This window comes from Macrosteles quadrilineatus, unplaced genomic scaffold (assembly GCF_028750875.1).
Source record: "Macrosteles quadrilineatus isolate MER2022 unplaced genomic scaffold, UCM_ALF_1.0 Scaffold_30__1_contigs__length_1495292, whole genome shotgun sequence".
NCBI lineage: Eukaryota > Metazoa > Arthropoda > Insecta > Hemiptera > Cicadellidae > Macrosteles > Macrosteles quadrilineatus.
Genome location: NW_026542623.1, coordinates 1 through 21,787, shown reverse-complemented (window position 1 = coordinate 21,787; position 21,787 = coordinate 1). Strand labels below are relative to the sequence as shown.

The 21,787-nt window shown below is 37.9% G+C and overlaps 1 protein-coding gene across 1 annotated transcript in view; it reads left to right on the top strand.

Moving 5' to 3' along the window:
* Positions 1–17,801, top strand: part of LOC129005671 (bridge-like lipid transfer protein family member 1) — a gene marked incomplete at its 3' end in the record, with an annotated part of 40,317 nt that extends 22,516 nt beyond the window's left edge. Inside the window, exons 19-31 of the mRNA XM_054434632.1 lie at positions 758–877; positions 1,058–1,306; positions 2,015–2,199; positions 2,892–3,017; positions 3,407–3,598; positions 5,961–6,114; positions 6,715–6,887; positions 7,318–7,579; positions 8,303–8,553; positions 9,473–9,626; positions 10,261–10,380; positions 17,139–17,154; positions 17,638–17,801. Coding sequence (XP_054290607.1) covers positions 758–877; positions 1,058–1,306; positions 2,015–2,199; positions 2,892–3,017; positions 3,407–3,598; positions 5,961–6,114; positions 6,715–6,887; positions 7,318–7,579; positions 8,303–8,553; positions 9,473–9,626; positions 10,261–10,380; positions 17,139–17,154; positions 17,638–17,801 — 2,166 coding nt within the window. The remainder of the gene's footprint in view (positions 1–757; positions 878–1,057; positions 1,307–2,014; positions 2,200–2,891; positions 3,018–3,406; positions 3,599–5,960; positions 6,115–6,714; positions 6,888–7,317; positions 7,580–8,302; positions 8,554–9,472; positions 9,627–10,260; positions 10,381–17,138; positions 17,155–17,637) is intronic.
* Positions 17,802–21,787: the final 3,986 nt, after the last annotated feature.

Sequence of the window (21,787 nt, the reverse complement as noted above, 5' to 3'; positions counted from 1 at the left end):
AAATCAGCTAAAGTACAGTGTAGTGTAATCAGCTCGAGTCCAGTAAAATCAGCTAAAGTACGATGTAATCAGCTGGAGTCCAGTAAAATCAGCTACAGAACGGTGTAATCAGCTTGAGTCCAGTAAAATCAGCTAAAGTACGGTGTAATCAGCTTGAGTCCAGTAAGATCAGCTACAGAACGGTGTAATCAGCTTGAGTCCAGTAAAATCAGCTACAGAACGGTGTAATCAGCTTGAGTCCAGTAAAATCAGCTACAGTACGGTGTAATCAGCTTGAGTCCAGTAAAATCAGCTACAGAACGGTGTAATCAGCTTGAGTCCAGTAAAATCAGCTACAGAACAGTGTAATCAGCTTGAGTCCAGTAAAATCAGCTAAAGTACAGTGTAGTGTAATCAGCTCGAGTCCAGTAAAATCAGCTAAAGTACGATGTAATCAGCTGGAGTCCAGTAAAATCAGCTGCAGAACGGTGTAATCAGCTTGAGTCCAGTAAAATCAGCAACAGAACGGTGTAATCAGCTGAAGTGCGATAAAGTAAGCTGGAGTATTGTGAAATTAGTTAAAGTCCAATGAAATTAGCTGGAGTGGAGAAAATATCAGCACTAGTTTCTTAATGACCATTTTTTGTCCTTAAATTGCACATTTCACCATCTTAAACCTCAGGTTTTGTGAAAATTATTTGTTTTATTAATGTAGTCATTGTATAATGTAGCATCCTATACATTGGATTTGTTTTCTGAGACTGTCTGAACGTTGCAGTTGCGAGGACAAGCCATGTTCAGTGACGAAGGCCGCAATGTGGATCAGGAGACATTGGAGTACGCTTGGCTGTTGGAGATACAACTCGGACGACTCACTGGCAAAATGACGACCCCTCAGGTAGGCTGCGATCAAAATTATGCAACTTTAATTTTTCTCTGTGTTAAAGGTGCTCTTTGAACCAAAATAGCCTTTAAATTACACCATTGTGGATTGATCAAAATAATCCAAAATGGCCTTTTGCAATTTTTGGTTTGTTGGGGGTTTTAGCATATTTCTTATACACTTTGTCCTCATCAGCTACATCACCTGGTGACCAGCCTGGAGACGCTGTTGTTGCTGACTATAGATGACGAGAACAAGTTGGTGCCCCCGCGGCTCCCCCCCGCCTGTCACCATGGACTTCCCCCCGCCGAGTGCGGGGAGAGTGAGTCAGACGGCTCCTACACTTGCCCCACTGCTGATGAGATCAAGTACCGCATGGTCAGAGTTGCTGTGGACGCAGTGGACCTCTACATACTGGAGAGTGGCACGGCCATCAATCTCTATGTGAGTTGCTTATAGTGCTCGTAGCCTTTAGAGTGATTCAGTTAGAGGTTAAAATGATTAAAAATAAAGATTTGTGAGCGACTTGATTTTCGATCCGAGCCAATTCCAACCTGCAAGCTTTAGAGATTAAATGCCAAGTCAGGAAATTAAACGTTTCAATCGTGATATTAAAAATTATTTACTGGGTTATTTGTTTCTCTCTTCTTTCCACCATTTATCCGAAAATTTCTCCTAGGTTTTTTGTGATTCTCTAATTGCAGATTTTTCTCCCATGCTGATTTATTCTTGTCTGCTAGTTTTTCTACAGAAATGTTCAGTTATGTCTTTAGAGAGCCCTACAAGCCATAGATTTCTTTTCATTTTACTGCATTTTACTATTCTTTAATACATGTACAAACTAGGGAGAGCGAACCAGTCTAGTGGTAGAGCACGGGACTCCGGTTCCTGAGGTTCCAGGTTCAAGTCCTTCAAAATCACCAATGGATTTTATCTATGTGATAATTCTGTGATTTCTAAGTCTAACCTAAAGTAATGTGAAAACAAGTGCCCAGCATCCTGGCAAAAAAAAACTTTTACTACCTTCTTGGTCACCTTGCTTTTGTCGACCCTGTCATAAGTTTAATGTACAACATAACTCGTTTAAGCTAGATATAAATTAGCTCAAAGTTAACCCCTATTATGAAAGTAATCGTTGTGTTCTTCACGCAGGCTGCTCCCATCCGGTTCTCCACCTGTAACCTTCACGGAAACCAAGTCAAGTCTGGACTGACAGGGGTGATACCTAGTGTGAAGGTGAGGCAGATCATTGCTGCCAACAACCACTTCAGTCACTCGTCCGGAGGCACTAACAGTAATACCAACACGACAGGCAGTGGCCGGTCTCAACATGCTAGGTAAGTCATATGATACATGGGGACCTAGGTAATAAATGATACCTGGCCTGAGAGATTGATTCAAATCATTTTTCAGGTCAAGTTGAGACTGGGTGAATTATATTAGAGGGGTGCCAGAGGCTCGAATTGCAAATCGCAGAAAGTATGAACGAATATTGCGCGGTTAAATATTTATAATTTAACCGTAATTGTTCATGATTGTCCTTCAGAGTTTTGGAGGCGATAATGATGTCTCTAAGAGCAGGAGACAATCATAATTTCATTTCAACCTCAGGAGTTTATCACAATCACATACAATTTCAGCGCAACCGCACGTGACTTACAATTATCTCACTGTAGGAGAAGCACTAAGCAGTAAACACTCACTAATTTTGCCTTGATCATAGGAGACGTTCACAATTTTACCACGGCCATGAGGATGTTCACAATTTGCCGTGACCGTAGGATCCGTTCTTAGTTTTGCAACCACATAAGATGTTCAGGATTTTCGTTGCAACCTCGAGACATACAATTTTACCATTACCCCAAGAGACGCTCTGGATTTTGCCGCATCCAATCCGCATGTGACGTTCACCAGGACCGAATAAGACAATTTTATTGCGATCGTAGAATATTAATGTACATTTTATTAAAACCTACCTTTATTATTATTGAAATTTTAGTATTTTTCGTCCTAATCTGTTGTTGTACAGGTCAGGTACTGGAGAAAACACAGACTTGTGGCTGGAGGTGGGCTCTGTGTCTCTCGGACCTCTCATAGTAGAAGCTGCCGTCTCATTGTCCAGCACTGACCGCAACCTACATCTGGTGCAGCACAAGTAAGTCTGACATCCCATCTATGTGGGCCAGCTGTAGTAAAGCCATTCAAATAGAACCTAGGCCTGGTTGAACGAGCCATTTACAGATTGTGCTTCTGTCAAAAAGCATTTCCTCTAGTAACTCTTTTAACTCTTCAACTATAATAGCTTATAAACAATATTCTAGTTTTTTTATTTTTTTTATTTACTAATCAGCTAAGTGTGTTTGTAAAGTAGGTAGAGATGTGCGAGTACTCGAGATTTTGAGTTTGAGTCGAGTATTTCGACACTAATGTCATGATTACAGAATAGTAAATCAATTTATATGCCCTATTTGTTTATATAATAAAATTTTACAATTATTGGTAATATTTTACACACAGTAAATTGAACTGATTGAAAATGTTTAGATACCTGAAAACACATGATGAAAAGAGCAAGAGACTGTGGTTTCTGTGGACCAATGATAAGACTTCTAACAGTGTTGGCAAGTGCGGCTGCATAGGAGGTTGCGTGTTTTTCGGCCAAAACAAGAATGGGAAGCGATTCTTCAAACCTAACCGTCAAGACGCTGTAGATGGGATCAACATTGCAGCTTTCAGGTAGAAAACTTCAGAGCTAAATCAGTATTTTTATAGTTTCAGTAAACCATCTTAAAAAAATGTCATAGCACTTAACTGTTAGAAAGAAATGGAAGGCTGATTTTTAGCCATGCTGCAATGGTAACCACTGTTGCCATAGTAAGATTTTTTGCCATGGTAACCACACTTGCCATAGAAACCCCAGTTGCCATGATAACCCCAGTTTCTAGGCCATGGTAACCGCCATCGCCATAATAACTGCCATCGCCATGGTAACCGCCGTTGCCATGGTATCTGCAGTTGCTATGGTAATCCCCGGTTGTCTTGGTAACACTGGTTGCTATGGTAACCGCGGTTGCTATGGTAACCGCGGTTGCTATGGTAAACCCTGGTTGCTATGGTTACCGCCGTTGCCATGGTAACTGTGGTTACTATGGTATCCAACGTAGCTATGGAAACCCCGGTTGCCATGGTACCCCTTGTTGCTATGGTAACTGCCTTTGCCATGGTAACCGGCGTTGTCGTGGTAACCCTGGTTCCTATGGTAACCGCCATTGCCATGGTAAACCCGGTTGCTATGGGAACCCCCGGTTGTCATGGTAACCCTGGTTGCTATGGTAAACCCTGGTTGCTATGGTTACCGCCATTGCCATGGTAACTGTGGTTGCTATGGTATCCTACGTTGCTATGGTAACCCCGGTTGCCATGGTACCCCTTGTTGCTATGGTAACCATTGTTGCTACGGTATCCACTATTGCCATGGTAACCATTGTTGCTACGGTATCCACTATTGCCATGGTAACCATTGTTGCTACGGTATCCACTATTGCCATTGGTAACCCCTGTTGCCATGGTAAACCCTGGTTGTTATGGTAACTGCCTTTGCCATGGTAACTCTGGTTGCTATGATAACCACCATTGCCATGGTAACCCCGGTTGCTATGGTAACCCCCGATTGTCATGGTAACCAGCGTTGTCATGGTAACCCTGGTTGCTATGGTAACCGCGGTTGCCATGGTTACCGATGTTGCCATGGTTACCAATGTTGCCATGGTTACCAATATTGCCGTGGTAACCACGGTTGCTATGGTAACCGATGTTGCCATGGTTACCAATATTGCCGTGGTAACCACGGTTGCTATGGTAACCGCGGTTGCCATGGTTACCGATGTTGCCATGGTTACCAATATTGCCGTGGTAACCCCGGTTGCTATGGTAACCCCCGATTGTCATGGTAACCAGTGTTGTCATGGTAACCCTGGTTGCCATGGTTACCGTTGTTGCCATGGTTACCAATATTACTATGGTAACCGCGGTTGCCATGGTTACCGATGTTGCCATGGTTACCGATGTTGCCATGGTTACCAATATTGCCGTGGTAACCACGGTTGCTATGGTAACCGTTGTTGCTATGGTAAACCCTGGTTGCTATGGTTACCGCCGTTGCCATAGTAACTGTGGTTGCTATGGTATTCAACGTTGCTACGGAAACCCCAGTTGCCATGGTACCTCTTGTTGCTATGGTAACCATTGTTGCTACGGTATCCACTATTGCCATGGTAACCATTGTTGCTACGGTAACCGCTGTTGCCATGGTAACCGCTGTTGCCATGGTAACCGCTGTTGCCATGGTAAACCCTGGTTGTTATGGTAACTGCCTTTGCCATGGTAACTCTGGTTGCTATGATAACCGCCATTGCCATGGTAACCCCGGTTGCTATGGTAACCCCCGGTTGTCCTGGTAACCAGTGTTGTCATGGTAACCCTGGTTGCTATGGTAACCGCGGTTGCCATGGTAACCCCGGTTGCTATGGTATCCATTGTTGCTATGGTAAACCCTGGTTGCTATGGTTACCGCCGTTGCCAATGTAACTGTGGTTGCTATGGTAACCAACGTTGCTATGGTATCCAACGTTGCTATGGTAACCCCGGTTGCCATGGTAACCTTGTTGCTATGGTAACCATTGTTGCTACGGTAACTGTGGTTGCTATGGTATCCAACGTTGCTATGGTAACCATTGTTGCTACGGTATCCACTATTGCCATGGTAACCACCATTGCCATGGTAACCGCTGTTGCCATGGTAATCCCCTTTGCCATAGTAACTGCTGTTGCTATGGTAACCACCATTGCTATGGTAATCGCCTTTGCTATGTCTTTGTCATGGTAACCCTGGTTGCTATGGTAACCCTGGTTGCTATGGTAACCATTGTTTCTATCTGTAAACCAGATTGCCATTTATTCTCCTGTTGCCATCGTAACCCCTGTTGCTATGGTACTCTTCTCAATTAAAGAGAAGCATGCATGTTAATTTTACTTTAAGAGTTACTTATTTTAAAAACACATTTCTAGTGATAAATCTTATTTTAATTATTTTCCCTAGGATAAACGAGTCAGGCAAAGATCCTGGGTTTGGCCAGAGTATACTACATGATGCTCAACTTGTGTTCCACACTCCCCCGTACAACTCTCATGACGTCTCCATACATGATACTGCAGTGTGGACTGAGCCTGCTGCCAAGGTCATACCTCTCAAGGTAGACTGTCACATCTTTTATTATAATTACAAATGTGTGAACAGTAGAACCTCTGATATTCGGCCTTGTTTTGACTTGTCCTCGGTTTATCATCTCAAAAGGGAATGAAATGTATTACTTACAGATAGATGCATTGTTAGCTGTGCACACTAGTCACTGCGGCTCAAGCACTCTCATGGTTCACCTATTTGCTTACATTTTACTGTGTTCACTACTTAATGGATGTAGTGTCTAACCCCAGTTAGTTGACGATATCCAGTGCAGTTAGTATAATAGTATAGGAAAAAATATAATGGGCTATTTTATCTGTATAAATAGTTATCTGGCCAAGAGTTCATTCTGTGGTGGCCGGATGAGAGGGCTTCTACTGTAACAAGGAAGAGAATGGTGTAAAATGTTCTGATAATATGGTTAAACTCTTAAGTTTTTACGGTTACCCAACTGAATCTCTTTGATCCATCGATCCACAGTGTTTTGTTTTACTTGATTCTAGGGATGGGTGGGACTGGGTTTTAAGTTCGAGACAAGATTCTTTTTTCTCATCATACTTTACTTTATTCTAAGAACAAGTTTCAGGTGTATAGTTTACTGTGTTTATAGACACCAGTGGAGAGTCCTCACCTCACCACCAGAGTTGAGAGGTCACGTAGTGTCACAGAGACCAACAAGGACAGTCCTGTCATGTCCAGGCTGAGCACTGCCACTGTCAGCCCAGTCAGTTGTGTAAAGACCTCCCTGGGGCGCAGGTTTTCTTACACGTCATACACTAACAGGTAGGATATAATTATTCTCTAATCATAAGTAAAAATTTTGATCAAGAAGAAAGGTGGTCTAAAGTTGATGTGACCCCTCTAGTCACAGTATTGCTGTAATAGTGCTGGATGGTCAAGAAAATGCTGCGATCACTTTGAAGAAGGTCACAAAGTTCCTGCAATCATGGGAGATTATCACAAAATTGCCTTGTTCAGAAACTTACCATTTTCTAGTTAAGTCCTGCATACGATTATGTCCATCCAAACAACTTATAGTCATGTTTTACTTGTTTAGAAACCTACCTAGATTCCAAAACAGATGGTTAATACTGTTTTAGACATGCCAATTTTACTAAAACCCAACTATGTATGATAATATTCTTAAATTGAACAGATTACCGCATTAAAATATTTTATTCTTCATCAGTTATTAATAAGACAACCCTTTCAGAAATATGAACAATGGACCGAGCCGAGACGTTCCGTATGCTCGACTCTTGGACACCAGCCCCACCACTTTGTTACCACCCAAGCTAGACTCGGACTCACGACTACATTCCACAGAGCGCACTCGATCCATCTTAAGTGTTCCCGAGGCTTCAGAAGCACCCAAGTCGAGTGTTAGCGACTCCAAACTTGCTGTGGATTACTTCAACACCACGGCGCAACAGTACAACGCTCTTGTCAACAGTGTCAACTGTCCAACACATCCGGTAAACTTACAATCTTTTTTTAGTATAAGTTAACTGCTGAATGATTTTTTTAAAATTGATTTGTGTTGAAAACGTATAATAAATTTAAAATCTTAGCTATTGTGTTGGATGATTGGTAATTTTGCCATTACTTTATATTGAACAAATATATAATTCAAGTAATATTAGATCATGATGGATAATTGTGTGGATAACTTTATATGCAACTTGGAAACTACCTCGCTATGATTGGAACTTAATGACCATAAGGACAAGGTGGAAACTTTGGAAGCTAACTTAAGATTTTTTGGGAAAACCTAACTTAATTTCTGAAAAGTATTTCAACTAACAGAACTCTTATCGATTGCAATCAAAAAACCAATCAGGTTAAGTATATCAGGGCCAAATGAATGTCCTCATTACCCCTGTGAACAAGCTGAAGCACGTGTTACCTCTGTTACTACGGTAAATGTTTTGTAAGTTTGGTATTAAGGCTCAATGATTTTGGGTTTGACTTTGGTATGGCCAAAATAAGTAGGAAATCGCCTAAGAAAAAACGGTTGAAGACTGCCTTTTGAAATACGGTACCTACATAGCTTTAAGACACTTTGTACTGCACAGTGAAACACACTGTAAGTCACTTTTGGTATGAGAAACTTTACTGATCTTAAAAAGAAGCGCATTATGTAACCCAACTATCTCCGAGGAGTTGGCTAACCGAGTATTGATGCTACTGTTTTGCAGACTTCTGCTGTGATCTCGTCAGAGTCAGAACACTCGCTGGGCGCTGCAGTACCGGAGGCAGTGTTGGTGGAGAGGACAGTGTCCATCTGCAGTGAGAACCAATCAGAAGCCTTCTTCTCAGCGGAGGAAGAGCTGAGCGGGGGCAGTTTAGGCCAAGCGGGGGTGCCACTACCGTCCAGTCGGTCATCTTCACTACGTCACTCTCTTGGTATCTACCGTCATGACAACAGGGAGAGCAACATTGTGCCAAAGTAAGTGTAGCTGGATAATATTGCTCGGTTTCGGTTGGTAATCAAAAGTTTGCCAGGTTGATCCTGGAAGACATTGGTTTGTAACGGTTCAATACTCTGCATAGATTTTCTTGATTTTTGACAAAGGACAAGTTGATCTTAGTGGGTTACAAAACAATGCTTTTACATGTACAAAACTAAACTAATGTTCTAGATGGGATTTGTTTCATGTTTGCAGTCGGTGTAAACATGCATCAGTGTGTGTGTTGTTTATATTGATCTTAGACTTAAAGCATTGTTTCTAAAGAGGATAACACTGCTATAAAGCCCATTATAATATAAGGGCTGTCCAGAAAGTAACATATTGCATATTGCATCGACTCTGCTAGAGGTAGTAACCATCTTAGCATCAGAGCATTCTTAAAATCATTATGCATCCACCTATTAATTGCAGCATACACATAATAAATCCCAAAGTTTGTTTTCAGAGGAGTGTTAAATTTAGCGCTGTCATTGAAAATTCTTCCTGTTAGATGTGCTACTATTTTTTATTGGGAAAAATCGGAAGCAAAATGAAATTGATCTACGTATTTGTGAAATTAGCTGCAAAAATTACAGACAATGGAGCATTAACATTAAAAAAATAGTCAATCACATGTTCACAAATAGGACCACAGTGTAAGGCCTAGTCTAGGGGACGTTAACCTCGTAGGGAAAGTCAATGACAAAATCTGTGAAAATACTGAAAATTGCTGTTCCACAATTATGGAAATTGTAAAAATTTTCACAGAGTTTCATCAAATTGTATAAAAAAACTTTGTCACTGCAAATATTGTGGCTAGTGTATGTTCCAAAGATCTGAACAGATGATTACAAATCACTGAGGCTTGCTTTGTAGTGACAAGTACATTATTGTACACTAAATAACTTGTTCTGCCAGGAAACGCTATGGCAGTGACATGAGTATTGTGGCAGGAGCTGGTAATGTGACACACTCAGCCATCACAGATCTGCAGCCATTGAGACTCTCCAGCCATCGCAGCGATCATGAGATACACACTCCGGAACATCGTAGCAACATTCGGCTTGAACAGGTCAGATATGACCTCAATGGTTTTGGTTTACAAATGTGTCAAATGATTTGGTTGACTGTGGGAATGTGTTGTCTAAAATCGTACATTTCTCATTAGGAAAATTTGGTTACAGAGTGGTTGTAGTGCTCGCCTAGTAATAAAAAAGTCACCAGTTCAATCCTGAGAAAAGTCAGTAGCTCTTTGTTGGTTCAAATCTTGGCCCAGCTGTCCTGATCATTGGGTTTAGTCACGACCAATGAAACAGCTGGTCTTAGGCAGTAGCAGAGCTACACAAGGCATCTAACTTCCTTTTAGACTCATCCTTCACTTATATTTGAGTTAAAATATGCACCTAGGTGGCGTCCCCTTCTTAAAAAAGTAATTTAATAAATCCAATGTTTATTTTCTTGACAATATCTCTCTGGCTTTCTGAATCCATAAAACAATTAAAAATTGTGATCATGAGATTTATGGGATGTACAACAATTTTAATTTGCAACAGCTTGAAATAGCATGTTTTTGACAACGTGAACTTGGTGTAAAAATTTACTAACAATAATTTATCTAATACAATTACACAAAAATAATTGCAATATTTTGAATCACAAAGTGCTGTAAAATTCTTAGTTGTATGGTAGTGTGTAATGTGTTGCAGGGTGAAGAACCTAAGTCGGCTGCTTGTCTCGGCATTTCTCCACTGTTGTTGCCTCGTTCTGTCAGTCCGAGGTTCATGACAGCCAACGTACATGGTCTGCCAGACTCTTTGGAATCACAGGTAAGTCCATAAACTGTATCACAAAATACCTTGTTGGGAAGATGAAATAACCTCAACGTTTTTTATTTTGGATGCTTAGACAAAGACTTTTTATTTTTTACAAATTTATAATAAGTGAGGTATTTCTGTGAAAGAAAGTGAAACTAAGGGCTGTCATGGAAGTTGATTATGCAACCTTGGCTGACTCTTAGAAAGGTTTTTTGAAATATTGGGGTTTTATTTCTGAAGTTTCAGTTGGTGTAAGTTAGTTTGACGAAATACTAAACTCTAACTCCGTTTTAAATGTTATATATTTCAAAATATTTCATATTTGTGCTGAAAATACCCTGAACAGAATTAAACTAGAATTAGCTTTAAGAACTCAAATTAGACAAAAGTTTTGACTCCTCCAACTCTATAGTGATTATAGGTTTTGAGATATTAAACAAAATGTATCATTCAGTGATAGTAAATCATTGTCTGTTTAAGATTTTAATTAAAATTTGGAATACATGTTCAATTTTTGATGGTAAGATTTTTTCCCGTTTAAATTTTGTATAAAACTTGTACTATCGTAACAGAAGAGCATCTTTTCTCCTTTCCCCATAGTTTACACCAGGGGTCTCCAACCATTTTTCCTTTAGTGAAACATTGTCAATTTTGGAGGGAAGGCAGAATATTTCAGTGCCGGAAGTCTAAATGTAGAAAGGTACAAGTACTGTACTCATATTTAAACACCAGCCAGTTGACCTGAGTAGTGGTGACCTGGTGGAAACGCGCGTAACAGCTGTCGGGCAGATGTTAGCAGATGTTACAAAGTTAATTAGTTTAAAGGGTATTCGGAGGAAATTACGTAAGAGCAGGTGGTTTTGATCGTACGTCACTTGTGACGTATGTGGGTACTGTTTTAATTGTTTAATGAGTAAAACACAGTTTATACAATTAAATGATGGATTTAGTTAAATTCATAGTCAACAGTACTGTGTAGTATTCTAGTAAGGTCAGCGGGGCGCGGCGCGGTGTGGCATGGGTGACTCACTGGTCGCCGCGGAATTGGGTTAGTTGGACGGAGGAAAGTTTGGTCAGGGTCGCGGCCATGTCCGACCTTGTTACTCAACCTTCGCGGAGCTGTACCCAGATTTGGATAGTATCCACACAGTTCGCGTTTGGACATAGCGGCGGAGTGTTGTACGGTCCTGGGTCTATCGTTTTGCAGTGATGCCATCGTAATACTACACCTCGATTGACTCAACAACACAAGGTATTGTAAAAACCAATTTTAATTTATATCTTATGTTAGATAGTCGCAGGTTAGCTGTTTGTGGTTAAAAAATGTTTATACAGAAATATGTTCCTAATAGTAGATATATTTTCCCCCTGTTAGAAAATATTTGTTGGTCTTAAAAAAACACATCAGTAGTGTTGTATTAGGGGTACTGGAGACCGTGACGTAAAAAATAAAGTAAAATTAAACATCGTTTATATTTTGTTAAATAGTTTGACAGATTAGACTTTGTGGTTCAAATATGTTTATATAATGGAGTCTTTAGAAAGACTGATTTTTTTAAGTGAATTATACCCAATTCCATGTGTCCTGACTTGTGTGAATCAAATAAATTAGTTTGCCATCTTCAACGTCAGGAGGCTTTGGCACATTTAATCGTGTCGGAAAGCAAACCTCTAAAAACTTGTTGTCATAAAAGAAAATAAATGTTTTACCATTTTCATTTTGTCTTTGTTCTACTAATTGATAATGTTTGTTTTGTAACAGATATTTAAATGTTACTTTTTCTGTTTCTATTGGACTTACTAGTTGAGGAAGCTTCATTTCTTGACATATGGCTTCAGGTGATAATTGATTAGAATAATTTGATCCTGATGCATTCCAATGTAGTGGTAATTTAATTTGCTTCTGAAACTTTAGACGTAGTGACATTGACTTGCGAAAATTGCTAGTTTTAGTAGTAGTAGATTTCTTTAAATCTTCTTTTATTCTCTTTAGTTTATCTTGTGTGATTGTACTTGGCTTATCCATAGTTAACATCAGAACAGAGCTAGCATATGTGAACAGTCTCCGTTGAAGGTTCAACACTAAATGATGTGATGTTGGAGACTTCCTTACTTAGTAGGTAGAATTACCCGACAGTAGGGAAATTTACCCGCGAAGCAGGGTAAACCTCCCAACCGACCCCCTCCCAACTGGCTCGCGGATAAAAGTAGCGGCAGCGAACGGACTGTAGTCAGTCTCACCCAACTGGCACAGCTGACTGGTTGAGTGTAGACTGACTGACTTTTGATTAAAACCTTTCGTTAGATTTGGCCAATCTAACTTAATGTTTTAGTCAATAGCATGTGCTGCATGTTGTTTTTTTAGCTTGTATCTTAGATGGTTTTACTTTATGGAGTGCATCGTGTCTTTAGTACTTGAATTGCGCAGAGTGTTGTATTTTTCTAATCATGTGATATTTCGGCTAACAAAGGATAAAGAAGTCCCCCATTAAAATGAACAATCTTTTGTGACTGTAAATATTCTATATTTAAAATTTAAGTTGACCATTTTGTAATTAGTTGAGAGGTCCAACGGCCTGCATACTATTCTGCATTTGGTTAAATTAAATTTTAAACTTTTGTTGTCATTGGTAGTTTACTTATGTCAGCTAACAATGAACACTTTCTTGTGACTGTAAATATTCTATATTTTAAAATTTAAGTTGACCATATTGTAATTAGTTGAGAGGTCCAACGGCCTGCATACTATTCTGCATTTGGTTAAATTAAATTTTAAACTTTTCGTTGTCATTGGTAGTTTACTTATGTCAGCTAACAATGAACACTTTCTTGTGACTGTAAATATTCTATATTTTAAAATTTAAGTTGACCATTTTGTAATTAGTTGAGAGGTCCAACGGCCTGCATACTATTCTGCATTTGGTTAAATTAAATTTTAAACTTTTCGTTGTCATTGGTAGTTTACTTATGTCAGCTAACAATGAACACTTTCTTGTGACTGTAAATATTCTATATTTTAAAATTTAAGTTGACCATTTTGTAATTAGTTGAGAGGTCCAACGGCCTGCATACTATTCTGCATTTGGTTAAATTAAATTTTAAACCTTTGTTGTCATTGGTAGTTTACTTATGTCAGCTAACAATGGACACTTTCTTGTGACTGTAAATATTCTATATTTTAAAATTTAAGTTGACCATTTTGTAATTAGTTGAGAGGTCCAACGGCCTGCATACTATTCTGCATTTGGTTAAATTAAATTTTAAACTTTTCGTTGTCATTGGTAGTTTACTTATGTCAGCTAACAATGAACACTTTCTTGTGACTGTAAATATTCTATATTTTAAAATTTATGTTGACCATTTTGTAATTAGTTGAGAGGTCCAACGGCCTGCATACTATTCTGCATTTGGTTAAATTAAATTTTAAACTTTTCGTTGTCATTGGTAGTTTACTTATGTCAGCTAACAATGAAAACTTTCTTGTGACAGTAAATATTCTATATTTAAAATTTAAGTTGACCACTTTGTAATTAGTTGAGAGGTCCAACGGCCTGCATACTATTCTGCATTTGGTTAAATTAAATTTTAAACTTTTCGTTGTCATTGGTAGTTTACTTATGTCAGCTAACAATGAAAACTTTCTTGTGACAGTAAATATTCTATATTTAAAATTTAAGTTGACCACTTTGTAATTAGTTGAGAGGTCCAACGGCCTGTATACTATTCTGCATTTGGTTAAATTAAATTTTAAACTTTTCGTTGTCATTGGTAGTTAACTTATGTCAGCTAACAATGAACACTTTCTTGTGACTGTAAATATTCTATATTTTAAAATTTAAGTTGACCATTTTGTAATTAGTTGAGAGGTCCAATGGCCTGCATACTATTCTGCATTTGGTTAAATTAAATTTTAAGCTTTTGTTGTTATACCTAAACACAGACTCTTTCCTCACTACAACAGAAGGAGAGATAGAGCATGTTTGCTCCATCTCTTCTTTTGGTATTATTTTAAATGACCTTGACCTACTTACAGGACTTTGAAAATATCTTGGAAAAAATATAAAAACGGTAGTAATGGATCTTTGAATGAAGCCTTGTATATGTTTGAATCCGACCGGGCACATATTCTAGCTAGGGACCTACTATCGCTAGTTAATTTACATAAGCAGGTGCAGCGTTGTTCTACCCCCACCACTCAACCCGAGCGTATAAAAGGGCTGCGAGCAGACGGATGATTGTCAGTCTTGCACAACCGGTGAAGCTGACCGGATGGGCAAACTGGCTAAAGACGAGACCCTTAGTTTAGAGTTGGTACCACTCTAACCTAAGGTTCTTGTCACTTAGTAGTTATATTAGAAGCATGTTGATTGTAGTATTTGTTGGCTTGTAGTTAGAGGGTGTTTTGCGTATTTGTATCTTTGGTAAGGGTGTTGTATTTCTTAATTATGTGTTGTTCTATTTCAGGTATCAAAATAATAAAGTCCCTATTAGTAATTTTATTTTCAATTTGAGTTGATCATTGTATGTTACAAAGTTCTAAGTGACATTAGTAAGTTGAAAACGTTCACACAAAACAAAAACATGAAACCAATAGTAAATTCATGACATAGAGTTCTCTTTGACATACACACATTTTTATGGGGACAGTTCGTTGACTGCGCTGCTCCGGCTATTGCTAATGAGTCTTTGATCAATACCATGAGGACAGTCCTTTGGCTGCGCTGCCTCTGATCAAAAAGACTGATACATTGGTCTTTAGCCAATTCAGACTTACACACAAACATGAAAATAAAACAAACACTAAGTTCCCCCACTACAACAAAATGAGATAGATGACATTCACACATTTTTATGGGGACAGTTCGTTGACTGCGCTGCTCCGGCTATTGCTAATGAGTCTTTGATCAATACCATGAGGACAGTCCTTTGGCTGCGCTGCCTCTGATCAAAAAGACTGATACATTGGTCTTTAGCCAATTCAGACTTACACACAAACACGAAAATAAAACAAACACTAAGTTCCCCCACTACAACAAAAGGAGAGATGGAGCTTATTTTTGCTCCATCTCTCCTTTTGGCATTATTTTGAAATGACCTTGACCTACTTACAGGACTTAGAAAGCTTCCCTTAAAATACATAACAAACACTAAGTTCCCCTATTACAACAAAAGGAGAGATGGAGCCAATTTTTGCTCCATCTCTCCTTTTGGCAATATTTTTAAATGACCTTGACCTACTTACAGGACTTAGAAAGCTTCCTTACAGTACATTATTGGGAACCGAGAACAGTTCTTTTAAGTTAACACCAACGGACACAACATTTCCCCTCCAACCACAAGCTTCCCCCCTCCACCCACAAGCTTCCCCCCTCCACTTGAGTTTTGCTATAAAAGGAGGTTTGCTTCGCAGGCAATCATCATTCAATGGTCTGAAGTAGTCCTAGCTAGCTGAGTCAGCTCCAGTTACTATTCACTGTTTCATTTGCTATCATGGCTTACCTTAGAATTCCCACTAGACCCTCGAAAGTAGTTTCTTCATCTTCAAAGTCTCTTCCTCGATCTATTTTAATTTCATCACATGCGTCAGATCCAAAATCGGTTCTTCGAGAAATACTGCAGTCAGAAGGTGCAAGTCCTGGAGCAGAAGAACAATACACCTTCCGAGCCATTGGTGATCAATCTCCTCCACTGATTGAAATATTGTCTTCATCTTCATCTTCACAATCAAGTTCGTCTTGTTCATCTTCTTCGGAGTTAACCTCATCTGATTCGTCTACAAGCTCTTCCTCGTCCTCTGACTGCACTGTTGCTGATATTCTATCAACACCTACTGCTACTAGAACTGCATCTCCACCTCCAACTTCTACACCATGTATTTCTCCCTCGACAACTCCACCTTTACAATTCACTATTCCACCACCCATCATATCTCCTCTAAAAGACTCCCTACCAGCCACTTCCAAATCCTTTGACCACCTTCACACTTCTCCTTCAGATAAGTGTAAACAATTAATTGCTGACAGGAGAAGAAAATTTGCACACACCCTCTCTAAGTGTCGATATGTTTTTAAAAAGGGTGCTAGTAAGGGGGAACACTGTGAAAAGGTTTGTGTTTTGAATAGTGATATGTGCTCCATTCATTCAAAACACAATAAAACCACAGAGTCTTCCAATAAAATTAAAGAACTTCCCAAAGCAATCCGGGTAAGAAGGATGAAAAGGTGTACGAAATATTTCTTTGTCAGATGTGTATGGTTTAATAACATCATTATAAAACGTAACGATACAGGAGAGCATTTTTCAATTAGATTACCAAGAGATGTTGTAAACCCTGAACATCCGAAAAGAACTGACTACCTTATCCGGGATGCTAAAGGAAGATTGTCTTGGAAATCTTCAATTTCCAAGATCAAGAAGACACGGTAATTTTTTTTCTTTTAACATTTTACATTACCAAAGATAACACAGTAAATTCAATTTTTCCAAATTCTTAAAAAAAAAATGTGTGAGCAATTTGTTTAATTCTGATACATCATGTGTAAAAACATGCTGAAGAATTAAATGAATTGTTCACACATTTTTTTTATTATCTTGCAATGACCTTGACCCACTTCTTAAACTTATAAATTTCTGCAAAATTTTAAAATAATGATAATATCAATTTCTACCACTACTAAAATTAAGGTGGTTTGTTTAATTCCACCCCCTTTACCCCCACCAGTACATAAAGGTATAAAAGACGCTTGATATTGCACATGATTCATTCTTAGATTGGAGCTAGCAGAGGCAAGTTTAACTATGAATTCCCCAGCTACAATAATAATTAAAAGAAACTTAAAAAACCTTCAAGAAGCATTTGCATTCAGGGGAAGTTTAGAAAAATATTTAAATCATAGTGTGACATGTCATTTTACTTTGTGGAAGGAAGAGAGAAACATCTGGAACTCAGAAGCAAACGGGTTGAAACTAGAATTAACTGATGTACGATTTAATAAAATAATTCGAAGGCTAGTGGAAATGTTAGAAAAAGGGTATATTGTGACTGCCACATTCTACATAAAACCAGACCGCAATAACTAAAAACAAAATGGAGTAAAGGTTAAGGGTGGGGGTAAAGGTAAATGGTGGGGGTTTGTCTATATAACATGTTTGCTGAGGTACAATCAGTTACTTCAGATTTACCACTCTTGTACATTATGTCTCCTGTGGACAATATTTTCCCGACAACTTCTTTTTTAAAAACCTTATTGGAAAACATTGTTTTTGAAGCTGGTTCAGAGGAAGAAGACATAGACTTGGAGGAAGAATCTTTATCCGAAGAAGAGTTGGAATCGGATGGTGACGAAAATTTGGAAGTATTGACTGATGAAGAGTTAGATGAAGAAGATAGAAGTTTTCTACTTGTTGAAGATTCATCATCTACTGAAGAGATGGTATGCTCGGAGAAACTTGTTGAGCTAAGGGAAACACCTACAACAAGTCATATAATGTTTAGTGCAATGTTTAGAAGTAGAAGACGATTGTTTGACTCTGACTCTGACTCCGATAGTGATTAATGTACAAAAAATAAAATGAGTGGGAAAAATGGGTGGGATGGGGGTTTGTTTTGCAAATCATAAATTTCCACAACAATAACAGTAAATTTTCTATTTCTAAATTTTTAATCTCTGAAATATTTAATTTATTTTAAATCCTGATAATCATAAAATCATAAAATACACAGTAAATCGGCTTTTTCAAAATTTTGAAAAAAATGTCTGAGCAATTTGTTTAATTCTGGTATATCATGTTTAAGAAAACATGTTGCTGGGTTAAATAAATTGTTCACACATTTTTTTATTATTTTACAATGACCTTGACCTACTTAAAGGATTTAAATAAATTCCATGGTTCAACAATAAGGAAAAATGTTACCCATTTCCCCTACTACTATAAAGTAAAGTGGGGAGTGGTCTACCCCCACCACTATATGGAGGTATAAAAGAGATTTGACATCCTGCATTAAACATTCTTATTTCTGGAACTCGCAAACGCAAGTTTAGTCAAGATGGATAAAAAAAAGATTAGACATAATGAAAGAGAAAGAAGGAGGGTGATGAAGCTAAATGAAACATTTGAGGTATTGAGAACCATACTCAAAGCTAAAAAAGGAACGTCTAAACTCCAAATTATAAATTTATCAATTGAAAGAATAAGGTTTTTAGAAAAGGAAGTTGAAGAAGCAAGAATGAGGACTGTGGGAGAAATGAAAGAAGCTAGTGCTATAATTGATAACCACGTTGAAAAATTAAAAGAAGATGATGATGAAAAAATGCTGTCGGACATGATACAATTAATGAATGGTGAAATGGAAGAGCGAATTCTGTCGGAAATGATGGATTTATTGGATAGTGAAATTGATGAAGAGTACTAACAAATAAAAAAATGGGACGTGGGTAGGTTGGGTTTGTCTTGGAAATCTTCAATTTCCAAGACTATAACACAGTAAATTGGGGCTTTTCCAAGTTTTGAACAGTAAATAACTTTTTTCCAAATTTTGAATAAAAAAATGTCTGACCAATTTATTTAGTTCTGGTATAACATGTGTAAAAAAAAAGTGTTTCAGAACTAAACGAATTGTTCACACATTTTTTTATTATCCTGCAATGACCTTGACCTACTAAACCAGAATAGTTAGTAAAAAATAAAATACCTTGTTTTTCTATAAATATGTTTGAAAGTTGAAGAATAGCCTGTATTTACGTTAGATTATAAAGCAATTGGGAAATGGGGTGATGTCATTAATTTAATAGTAGTAGTAGAGGGGAGAGAGGGGAGGGAATGGTATAAATAGGGTGGATGTTCACACCTTTCATCAGTATGTTGCTGCTTCTTGAATAGAGAACATCTACAACATGCTACGCTGCGCCATTTGTCAAGCCGAATTCGAGGATGAAATAGATCTTGTACTACATGAAATAGTCGATCATCCTACAAATGCAGAGGAATTGGAAGGATATCAAGACTTGATTCAAGAATTGTATAAAATAGGACAAAAAGAAGAAGAAGAACCCAAACCATCTACTTCAAGAGATCGAGGAGAAGAAGAACCAAAACCATCTACTTCCATGCTACGCTGCGCCATTTGTCAAGCCACATTCGAGGATGAAATAGATCTTCTACTTCATGAAATAGTCGATCATCCTACAAATGAAGAGGAATTGGAAGGATATCAAGACTTGATTGAAGAATTAAATCAAATAGGACAAGGAGAAGAGGAAGAACCCAAACCATCAACTTCAAGACCAAGTGTTATTCATTATGCACCCAAACGCCCAACTTCACCTTCAACTGATGCATCTCCAACAAACGTGGAACTACACGCTCATGCTCTACCGGGTAAAGTGGTAACACATTTTAAAATTGACAATGCTACATTAAAACTGGAAGAATTTATGTTTAGTGCAAAAGGACTAGTAATTGAAACGCTACAAAATGAATTACAAAGATTAAATTTTATAAAGTTTGGACTATTGCTGGACACTATGTTTACCAACATGCAAAATGAAACATCGCCTAGAGGGTTTTTAACAAAAAACAGAACTATCATGTTTGGCTCAGATATTGAATTAATTGTAGATGAATGTTTTGAAGAACTTTTGACAAAATTGCAAGAACATGAAGGCAGGGGATCAGGATGGACTGTATTGAGCATATCAGGTTTGGATATAAGAGTGCATAAACATGGATATGGAATGAGAGGAAGTAGCTATATTCCTCTACCCAAGAAAATTGCTAATACTCTATCTTGCATAAATGTACAAAATGATGATACAGAATGTTTTAAATATTCAATGTTAGTAAAACATATCAAAAACAATCACCCGGAAAAGGTAGGAAGAGAATATAAAGAAGTGCAGCACAATTATAATTTTCAAGGAATGAGCTACCCTGTAAAAATCAAAGACATCACCAAGTTTGAAAAACAGAACCCAACTGCTTCTGTAAATATATATGGTTTAGATTCATCAAACAATGTATATCCTCTACGTATAAGTGCACACGAACTAAATAATCACACTGACTTGTTATTAATTACGAAAGGTGAAATATCGCACTATGTATATATTAAGAACTTTAACAAACTCGTTACTTCCCAGATTTCAAAGCATGGGGGATGTAAAACAATTTGTAAAAGATGTTTCTGTCATGTGAACAAATCTATGAGAAATGGAGGGTCTGAATGGTTGTTAGAACATAAAAGGTTATGCAATGGAAATGAAGAAGTTAAGATTAACCTACCACCAGCTGATAGAGCATTTGTACAGTTTAATAATGTAGTTCATCAATATAGAATTCCTATTGTCGTGTATGCTGATTTTGAATCTACTCTACTACCATTAGAACATCAAGAGGAGGACACATCAAGAAGAAACAAGTACCAACTACATTCACCCAACAGTTTTTGTCTACTCATCAAGTCAACACTTTCCAAAGAATATTTACAAGATTATGGACTGACAGCTGAACCAAAAGTGTATCGTGGTGAAGATGCAGCTAAACACTTTGTCGACGAGCTGTACAATATAGCTGAAAAAGTAGAGGCAATTTATACACAGGTAAAACCTATGACACCTATGTCACCCGATGAAGTTCAAGAATACGATTTATCAACATCATGTTATTTGTGCAAGAAAACATTTACAGAAGATAATCATAAAGTGCATGACCACGACCATCTGACTGGAAGCTACAGAGGTGCTGCGTGTAACGCTTGCAACTTAAACTATAAAATTCCTAACTATATTCCAATTGTAATGCACAACTTAAGCGGCTATGATGGACATTTTATAATACCTGAATTAGGAAGGGACAATGGTAAAATTGATGTATTAGCCGTAACGATGGAAAGGTTTATTAGTTTTTCAAAAAAGGTTGGTAAAATGAAACTCAGATTTCTTGACTCCTACAGATTTATGCCTTCTAGTCTTATGAAACTATCAGAAAATTTGACAAGAGAAAATTTAATAGAAACAAGTAAAATAGTAGACAACAACAAATTGGATTTAGTTCTTCGAAAAGGAGTCTTCCCCTATGATTACATCGATGGATTGCACAGATTTGACGAGACATCACTTCCTCCACCAGAAGCCTTTACCAACAAGCTGAACAATTCAGAAATATCACCAGAAGATTACCAACATGCATGCAGAGTTTGGAACGAACTTGATATGGAAACATTAGGGGATTATTCAGATTTTTATGTTAAACTCGATGTAACTCTGCTTGGTGATGTGATGGAAGAATTCAGAAACACCTGTTTGGGAGCATACGGATTAGACCCTCTTCATTCTTACACCTCTCCAGGATTAGCTTGGCAGGCGATGTTAAAAGAAACCAATTGCAAACTTCAACTTTTAACAGATATTGATATGGTGCT